The 10,161-nt window shown below is 55.2% G+C and overlaps 1 protein-coding gene across 1 annotated transcript in view; it reads left to right on the top strand.

Annotated features, from left to right (window-relative positions):
• Window positions 1-10,161, top strand: part of PDE10A (phosphodiesterase 10A) — a 296,650-nt gene that overhangs the window by 834 nt on the left and 285,655 nt on the right. The window contains 1 exon segment of the mRNA XM_055087406.1: window positions 6-197. Coding sequence (XP_054943381.1) covers window positions 6-197 — 192 coding nt within the window.

The raw sequence follows: 10,161 nt of genomic DNA on the forward strand, positions 1-10,161 counted from the left end.
GGGCTGCCCCGGCCCCGGCCCCGGCCCCGGCCCCGGCCCCGGCCTCGGCGGCGGCGGCCGAACCCCGCGGCGGCCGCGAGGCGCCGGCGCCGCCCTCGCCGCCGCGTCCCCGCTGCTTTTCGGTTCCGACATGGAAGATGGACCCTCTAATAATGCGAGCTGCTTCCGAAGGCTGACGGAGTGTTTCCTGAGCCCCAGTAAGTGCCCGGCTCCACCTTCCCGCGGTGCGCGGCCGGCGGGGTGCGTGTGCCGGGGAGTTGGGCGGCCGGCGGGCTTCTCTGGAGGGGCGGGGGGCTCGGCCAGCGGCGGGACGGCGGGCTTTCCCAGGCTCCGCGTGCGTGCGGGGGCCGGGGGACCGGGGGAGCGGCGGGGGCCGGGCGTTGAGATCAGGACCCGCTGCCCGCCTCGGGGTCCCGGTGCTGGCTCTGGCCACACTTGCCCTGCGCGTCTTCGTACTCTCAACTCTGGCCACTGACGCCAGGCTCCTCTGTGTAGCCTGCGGCCGCTAGGCTGGAGTCGAGGCGCTTCTTTCCGCTTGGGGTCCCGCCCGCTGCGTCCCCAGGCTCGGGGAGGGCAGGCCGGGGCCCCGGGACCCCGCGCTCCGAAACGTGAAGGCGCTCGCGGCTCCCCGGGCTGGGTGTCGGCGCCTGGCCGCTCTGCCCCCGGACCCCGCAGCGACCCGGCTCCGGAGCGTGGACTAGCCGCGTGGAGGTGGGTGCGCCCCCGCCGAGAGCCCACTCTCCCTAGATGCTGGGGCTTAGCTGGTGGTCGGGCTGGTAAGGGAAGGACAGTGGGGCGTTAGCGGGGAGGAGAAAGGTGCCGCCGGTTCGGACTCCCGGCCCCCACGCCCCCGCCCGGCGTCGCGGGCACTCCGCCTCCCCAGGCCCGGGCCCGGGGCTGAGCGCGCCGGGGCAGGGTGAGAAGGCGTGTCACGGGGGAGGGGGACGGCACTGAGCGGAGTCGTCAAGGCAGATATCTGCTGGAAGGCAGCAGGCGGGAGATGTTAAGGGGAGAGGCGCCGGGCGCACAGAGGAGGGGGTCGCCGTTGTCTTGGATGGAGGGCGAGCGAGGTGAGGACCGGAGACCGGGGGCGGGGCGGGGAGGAGGTCGCGCCCGCGGAACACCGGGCGACTCCGGCGCCAGCCGGGGCGGGCGCGGCCCCTCGAGGCCCTAGGCGCGGGGCTCCGGCGCCACCGTCCACCGCGTGCGCACCCGAGCCTTTGTCTGCTTCTCGCCGGGGAACCGCGCTTCCGCGGCGCCTTCTCCAGGCAGTCTCTTCCAGGGTTGCTGTTGCGGCTTCCGTCTCCCATCTGCCGCTCACTCCCCAGTCCCGGCCGGCCCGCGCCTCCTGGGTACCCGGGGTCTAAGCCCTCCTCGCGGCCGGAACTTGCCTGGGCTCACCGCCCGCAGGGCGCCTTCGGGGTGCAGCCCCTGGGCGTGCGAGCGTGTACGGTGCAGCCCGGCACCCCGCCCGGCCCCGCCCCGCCCCGAGATCCCGCCTCCCTGGCGAGGTTCAGTCCGAGGGGGCCGCGCGGTCCAGCGGCCTCTCGCTTGCCGGCTGTCCGGAGCCGCTGGCGGCTGTCTCTGCTCATATTTGCCGGTGGACCTGATAGGACATCGGGGCGTGGGCCCTGGGCTCGCAGCTGACCCCTCCATCCTGTAGCCTCCCGTAGTCTGACCCGCACAGCAGCTCCCAGGGGTCTGCCTCCCTCGGGCCCCACCTGCGGGTGTTGATTAATTCAGAGATGTTGCGGTTCAGGAAGGACAGGGTCTGGGCAGGACTGGCCTCGCCAGCTGCCCTTGGATGTGTTAGGAATGGACATTTTTACTTGCTGAAACAGAGCCTGGTGGCCGTGAACTGAATGAAGGTTGCGGGAGAGGACGGAGCTCCCAACCAGCTCTGACTTGTGTTGGGTTAGTCTGGGGCCTAGAATTGGGGCTCCTGTCTGCCCCCCTTCTCCTGCACCAGGGATTTCCTTCTGTAAAAAATAAACATCTACTTCTTACAGTTGGCAGCTGGTGGGGTGGGAGGAGAGAGGGTGCGGGTCAGAGGCTGGCACATCTTGCATATGAACGTTTTGGTAAGAAGGCTGTGCTAGGGAGACTAGCTGTGCAGGGGTTTTCCTAAATTGAAGTTTCTATTTGTTTGTTGTTACTGCTGTTTGTCTAGGGTGGGGCAGGTTGTGAGGGACCTTGGGGAGAAGAATAAAGATGAACAGCTCAGGTAGGATGGAGATGTCCTAGGGGAATCCCTAGCAGGCTCTCCTTCTGGAGAGACAGAGGACCCGGAGAAGAGGGCCATCTGACCCCATTTCCTGCCCCCCTCACCCCGGTGGGGAGTTCCGTAGGGAGAAGCCCAGTGACAATAGGCTCAGGAGTTGTTGGGTTTTCTTTGTTTGTCTTTTTCTCTAACCAAGTCGGTGAGAGGTAGCTTGGGATTGGAATAGGAACCAGAGGTTATAAAAGTCTTCTTTGGGATGTTACTAAGGTAGTGAATACTAAGGTTCTTTTAAGCAAAATCTATTATTAGACCCACGTCACTGCAAAAGTGGAAAAAGGCTAGATGGCGACTTTAAGGACCATTGCCAGTTTCTGCTCGGACACTGTATCCTTCACTTTGGGGAACTCTGTTTCTGTCTGTTGCTGCGTGACAAGCCACATTTGTGTGAATGGCTGAAGTACCCGAAGCTTGGCAGACTCTTTTGGTACTCGTCAATAAAGATGAGTCTTTTTGAGAGAACTCTGGAATTCTGTAAGAATGGAAGAACGCCCAAGTGTATACAGATGTGTCGTGACTGGTGCATGTTTATTCCCTTTTTTTCCTTTCAGTTTGATCTCCTCTGGGTCTAACAGGCAAGTTGTCATGTAAAGGCTGCTGTGTCCAACTGTTGTTTGTAGGAATGCCTGCTTTTTATCATCATCAAAGAGCAAATTGTGTTTTGAAAGTATAATACCCTAGTTCCATTCCTGTCCGTTTTGGCTCGCACTTTGGCTCACACAGATTCACTGGTTCGCTCAGTAACGCACGGAGCAAACGCTTACTGAGAGCTGCTTGCTGCCCCTTGCCAGGCGCCGCCCGAGCCGGGCTGCGGTCTAAGGGGACGTCACCCACCAGGAGAAGAGAGCTCCTAGAAGCGGGTGCAGCATCGATGCCCAGCGCTAGAGGGGCCAGTGGTCACTCTGCGTCCCTGTCGGGGTGTCGCTGACCTCACCTCACCTGCCGTCTACCTTCACCGCTGGCCTCCGAGCTCGTCCTCAGGCGCTGGGCTCGGGCACTTTACTGCCCTGAGAGTTGTTGCTGGTTGGACTAGAAAGCACTCCCCGCACAGGGAGAGCCCAAGTCCTTCCAGAGCGAACTGAGCACACCCGCACAGGAAAGGAAAGCCAAGAAGGTGTGCTTCGATAGGCCGGTAGGAGCTGCGTTCAGTCTTCCGGAGGAAAGAGCTTACCTTGAGTACACTTGGTGCCGTGGCGGGAAGCGCAGGAAATATACCTGGGGGGCAAGGGCTTTACCAGTCGAGTCGGGAACCCTGCCTTAAGGACATCCAGAAGTTAAAGCAAGGTCATGGTCTTTCTCGCCCTCTCATGAGTGCTCTCACCGCTCTGCTACTGTATGTTTCACCGGTTGGCTGCTCTGAATGATGCAGAGTGTGCTGTAGAAAAGAAAACTGTCGGTCAATCAGAGATCAGAGACAGCAAGAAAAATGAGCTAGGAAAGATGTGTTAGTGCAGGTGGCAAATATTCAATACTTCTTCACACAATTTGTATATTTCTCAAATATTCCAAACAGAAAATGTGTATGTATCTAGGAATCCTAGACTTCACATATACTCCACATCCATCACTGTCCACTCTTGCTCTGTTTCTTGAGACTTAAGATACCGTGTGGCCAACACTTGAGCGAATTGAGATAAATATGGTCCCTTTTAAGAGCAGACGTGTCTACCGCATAGAAGCTACACTGGACTTCACGTTGAACCTGTTTTTATGGACCTGTTGAGACTGGGACCGCAGAGGGATGCAAGGCCAACAACACAGCAGCCAAACTGGGTGTAACTCACTTAATAGCCAACTAACAGGTAATTACCGAGGACCTGTTCAGTGCAGATCATTTTAGGGAGATGCAAATGATAAGAACTGGTCCCTCAAAGGACCTGGGATATAGATAGGATACCTGCCAAGGCAACCAGCAAAGGAAGGCTGTGAACTCTTCCTGCCAGGCCAGGGTGCAGCTCATGAAACGACCAGGCGTAGTGGAGGTGCCTACGTCTGTTTTGGCTGGAGTAATCAGGGCTCAACTCCAAAGGGCAAACTGTTTAAACCGGGTGGAACTATTTAGATTCATTAATTTTAATTTCATGAAGTTCCTCTTTTAATTTCAAAAAGCTTCCATGAGCAAAGCTAATCCCTAGAAAGTTAAATGAGCAATGGTGGAAACAGTCGAAGGTGGTGTCTTCTACAGTGTCAACCTGATATATGAACTTCAGGTAATTTCTGCATCTAAAACTTTTTCTACCCCATTAAGAAAAATGAATGCAGTGCGATAGATAAATAAGTGATGGTAACGTAGCATGGTGACTGTAGTTATTAAGACGGTACTGCATATTTGAAAGTGGCTAAGAGAGTAGATCTTAAAAGTCCTCATCACACACACACACACACACACACACACACACACACACACACACACACACACACTGCAGTGTGCTAGATGACTGCGAGATTTCGTTTACGATAAAGCAGGTTAAACTTGGAGTGGTGAACATTTTACCAGTTAATACATTGTCAGTTTTTGTTTGTTTAAAAACGGCTCATGAGGTCTGAGAAGGAAAGAAACCGTAATTTTCATGAGAAAGGAATATTTCTGTCTTAAAAGGAGAACTCTTGGTTTTCATTCGAAACGTTTTAATTTCCTTTTAAAATGTCGATCATGCTCCTTCAGCCGATTTACGTCTGTCGGAGGAAACTCCACAGTGACAGAATTGCTCAAACCTTACAAAGCAAGCAGAGGACGCCTAGCACTCTGATTTTATTGGTAGCATTTACCACTTTCTGGAATTCTCGTGCTCCTCTCCTGGCCTACTCGTTTATCTGCCTGTCTTCCCTGTGCAGAAGGCAAGCTTGGTGCCAGCCTGAGGGCAGGGGCTTGTCTTACTTGGTTACATCCCTGAGCCTGTAAAGGTGGCGGGCGCATATATGGAAGGAGCTCAGATATTTGCGTTGAAAATTCAGAGGTGAACGGAAATGAACAACAACGTGGTGTCTGCCTTCAGGGAACTCAGAAGTTGAAGGCCACTCACTGAAAGCGGCCTTGGCCTTGGCCCTTGTCCTGAGGAGCCAGGATCCCACCGCGGGTGAGAAAGAGCCACTCTGGTAAGAGCGCACGGCTGAGCGCAGAGACAGGCCAGCTGACAAGCAGGTGCCCGGCGGAGGCGGTACAGGCGCTCCGGGCCCCAGAGCTGAGCCCCGGCTCCTCCGAGGGCCCCCGAGGGGTTCCGGAGGAGCTGGGCTGGGTCTGGCGCTGGACGGTGCTTCCGGCCGGGGCTGGGGGGAGCCGCGTTCTGGGGCCAGCCTTTCTGGCCAGGGGAGGCACATCGGAGGGTGCTCTCAGGAGGCAGGTGGGCCGAGGCCTGGGGAGGGAGGCTGGTGAGGCTGAGAGGATTCTTCTGGACTAACGCCGAGGGCCTCACAGTTACCCTGTGAAGGACTCTACAGAAGAGGTAAGGAAGGAAGGCAGGAAGCCCGCCTTCCGGGGTGGAGCTGGGCTCGTGGGCGACGGAGACAGAGGGCTCGGGTCTGGCGGACACCCCCAGGTGAGAAGAGGAGGGCCTGCGCCAGGCAGGCAGGCAGGCAGCACGCGAAAGGCAGCCCGAGGCACGGAGCACGGCGGGCGGCGGGTGAGGTGAGGGCAGAGGGCCGCCCGGTTCCTGACGGGAGGCTTGGGCTGCGTGTGTTGGCTGGGTCCTGAGAAGAGAGCGCTCGGCACTGAGCCCCTGCTCTGGGCCGAGCGTCGTCGGTGCCCGCGTGCCATGGTGTAGTCGCTGAGCCATCAGGCATACAAACCCGAAGTGTCAGCCGTCAGGAAGATCAGGTGCCGTAAGGGTTGGCAGGCTTGAGCCGTCTGTGAGCGTCCTCTGGGTAGAGGAGGTTAAACTGCAGGTGTTAGAGAAGGAGCGTCCCAGGCCGAGGGAGACCCGAGGAACCGAGCGAGGGCCTCGATGCTGGGGCTCTGAGCCCAGGGGGACACCGTCCCCGTGAACGAAGACCGTGAGGCACACGGGCCAGGTTAGGGCTTTGTAGAATTTACATTTTACTCCCCGTGCAAGGGGCAGGTCCTGGAAGGTTCTAAGCAGGTGGCTGATGTGTGATGTGTGAGCTCAGAAGTTCATTCTGGCTGCAGTGTGGTGAGTGAATCTAGGGTCTGCGGTGGAAATGGAGGACCCGAAGGCCACCGCGGTAGCCAGGACAAGAGACACTGGGGGCTTGGACTAGGGCGATGGTGACGGAAGTGGAATCCGTCGAACCCCGTACCTTCGGGAGGTGTTAGAACACGTCAGACGCGCGGGCGGGTCGGCTGCCTGGAGTAAGGGGCAGCGAGGACCAAGAAGAGGGCGCAGGGCTTTAGCTGGAGCACGGGCCGCAAGGTGGAACTGCGCCCAGCACGGGGTGGGGGGTGGGGTGGACTGGCAAGGGGGCCGCCAGGGACCAGGCGTCCCGCTCGGCTGTGTTAAGTCTGAGATGCCTGCTGCACAGTTTAGTGCAGATGGTAAGAAGGCAGTTGGGTAAGTAAGTCTGGAAATCAGAGGGTTGACGGACCAAGACTGGAGAATATAAAGACTTAGTCATGGTGTCTAAAACCCTGGGGCTGCGTGTCCCCCACTGAGAGTCTGCAGCTGCTTTACGCGACCGGGAGGGCCTTGATGGAGTCGCCGAAGCAGCAGTCGTGTGGTGCGGTGCTCCCCCAGGTCTGATGAGTGACAGGAGGGCTCTGGAACCCTCAAGAGGGAACTGATTAGGTTTGTGACTCTGCAGGCAGGCGATGAAGCCACGGTTCTGAATGGGAACCTGAAATAAACAGGGGGGGTGAGAAAAGGGCAGGAGCCAGAGCTGACAGAAGACAAGGAGCCATGGACGCCCTGAGAAGGAGTGGTGCAAGGGCGCGGAGGTGACACGGGCCAGAAAGAACGTGCCGTGGAATTTGGAAGAAGAACCTCGAGACAGAGGCAGCCAGCGCGCCACCAGTGACCTCTGTCCAGGGCTTCCGAGTGGAGTGGCGGAGGCGGAGAGCCATCTTCAGGGGCTGAGGAGGCGGCGGGGCGCATCTGTGCGGCCCTTGAGTCCTCAGAGAAGGGAAGGGGAGACGTCGCCCCGTATCTACGGGGAGAGAAGAGCTGGCTTTTTCCCACGTAGGACTGGCTGGAGAGTGTTTATTTGTTGAGGAAAAGGAGTTTGAAGAGTAGGAAAAAAGAGAGCAGAACAGAACCTTCGAGAAGCTGGGAGGAATGGAATGTAGTGGGCACAAGAAGGCTTGGGACCGCAAGGGGACCTTGTCCTCAGAGAGAACGGTGGGAAGAGCCGGTGTGGGTGCTGAGAAGGGTTTGGGTGGAGAGAGGGAACGAGAAGAATTAACGGCGCCTTCACAAGATCCTCTCTTCCCATTTCCCTGACTGGACAACGTTGCGGGCATCTGGGGGTGAGTGGAGTAGGAGGGCCGGCCCCGAGGAAGACGAGCTGCCTGGGGCCACGCAGGAGTCAAGAGCACGATCGAAGGTCCTGTCCAGGCTGGAGAGGATGGACTAGTGCCTGGATGGTTAGCTGAGGGATGGGAATGCTTGGGAACTTTTTACAAGGGAACTTGTATGATCGAAGGAAGAGTTGAGGGAGACTTAGCCATCAGTGGTGTGTAGAGAGGCTTGTGTGAGAGGGAGCTGGCACAGAGCCTGTGCACACGCTCTTCTGCGTTTGAAGAGTACGCTGAACACTTTTCAGCTCTCAGTACACATCTTGGTGAAGAGTGCCCAGTGGGATGCAAGTTGAGAGGTGTCTTGAGGGAGAAAGAGGGTTTGGTATGTGGAGCTGAGCAAGACCCTGGACAGGAGCTTACGGTCAGAATCCAGGAACCCGGAAGTGGGATGATCGATGGTGGTGAGGGCTTCACGCCGAAGAGAAGGGAAGGTAAAGCCGGTAGGATGGAGCAGGAAAGACCGTCAGGTCCTCCCCTGGAGGTCATTCGAATGTTTCACTGGGGAAGGGGTGGGCAGTGCCGAGGTGCACAGTGTTACCAGATGACGTAGCACACAGATGTTTATCGAGGGTCTGCTGTGTACCAGCTGCTGTCGTAATCACCAGTAATGGATATGTCCAGACCCATCCTTGCCTTCAAGGAGGGGTGCGGACAAGATAAAAGGCCACCACGGACAACTGATGGAGCAGTGCGTAGGTGTGAAGAACACTCCTTAATGGCATCCACGGCCCACTGTCCACAGGGCCATTTGCTTGATGTGTTGAGCTTCCGGCCCAGGTCATGACGTCTCCTGCGACAGGGCTCCCTCCCCGCTGCCGGCTGCGGGGACCCCTGGAATCCCGCCCTGCTCCCCGGCTTTGCTCGCCGGCCCCATCTGTGTCTCCCTAAGGCCTGGCGCCTGTAGTCATCCACGCCCGCGTGCGCTCCTTGAGGGCAGGCGGCATGTTTTATGCTTTGCCTTAACCTCAGTGCCTAGCACAGTGCAAAGCACAGCAAGTCTAACGTATGAGTAAGTGAAGGTGTTTAAACGGGAGAAAACGATCAAAGTGGTCCTTTAGAAATGTTAGCTTTTGCAAAGGAAGGGAATAATAAAATAAGTGATGTGGTTGATAAATTTTGCTAGCGTAACTGGAAATTCCACTTGATTCTTTTTACTTTTTCGTGTGATCCAGATACACTGTTTGACACCAGTGACCAGGGCTTCTGAGTTACTGAGAGCACAGCATGTTTGTCGGCCTGAGCTGCTGGATGGGGAGCTCCAGGGGCAGCACCAGGAGACCGTAGGAGGAGTGGGGCATAAGTGTGTAGAGCATCTTGGATGCCTCAGCTTTAGTTCCTGAGGCGGTGATAAAGAGCTTTTTCTTTGACAAAAACATTTTCTACACTAGGAAAGAGAAAGTGTTGCTTATGAAGTGCTGAAACAATGCCGTGTGTTTGGATGTGATGAATTATTTAAAAGAATACAAGCATATTTGGACTTGTAAGTTGGTAAGTACTCTGTAAGAAGCAATTTTGCATGAAGAGCAGGTCACTGCTGGAGCAAAGCATCTTGAGTGTATGGTATTCAAGTTGTGCTTCTCTGTGCGTGACGTAATTGTGTGCTTCTGTGTTGGAGTTTTAGCAGCTTCCAAAATAAACATCTAAAATGATATCCAGAAGGGCTTGATTACTATGGTTTCCTAGATTTGGTAATTATATATTTATCTTTGCTATTAGGATCACATACATTTTCACATTTTCTTTTTCTCCCAGGACCAGAAGTTTACTTTGAAAAACATTCCTGTGTCCTCAGTCATCACGCCTTTTTAGGATAATACTCTTTGTGTCTCATGATTAAATATGTCATCTAATTATTTTTTTTATAAAACTGCAGTGATTAAAACAATGTGGTACTGGCATGTGACTAGACAGAACAGTACAACAGAATAGAAAGCCCTTAGAACAGAGCCAGACTCATAAAGGAATTTAATATATTTCAAAAGTGTCATCTCATATAGGAGGAGTAGAGATAGACTACTGAATAAATGATTTGGGGACAACTAGGTAGTCATCTGGAAAAAAAATAAAATTAGAGCCTACCTTTTACTATACCTCCAGGATAAATTCCATATGGATTATATGTTTAAATATATATTTAAAAATATACCACAGATGCTGGCACAAAAACAGAAATATAGATCAATGGAACAGGATAGAAAGCCCAGAGATAAACCCACACACATATGGTCACCTTATCTTTGATAAAAGAGGCAAGAGTATACAGTGGAGAAAAGACAGCCTCTTCAATAAGTGGTGCTGGGAAAACTGGACAGGTACATGTAAAAGTATGAAATTAGAACACTCCCTAACACCATACACAAAAATAAACTCAAAATGGATTAAAGACCTAAATGTAAAGCCAGACACTATCAAACTC

The sequence above is a fragment of the Physeter macrocephalus genome, chromosome 10 (genome assembly GCF_002837175.3).
Source record: "Physeter macrocephalus isolate SW-GA chromosome 10, ASM283717v5, whole genome shotgun sequence".
In the NCBI taxonomy this organism is placed as follows: domain Eukaryota; kingdom Metazoa; phylum Chordata; class Mammalia; order Artiodactyla; family Physeteridae; genus Physeter; species Physeter macrocephalus.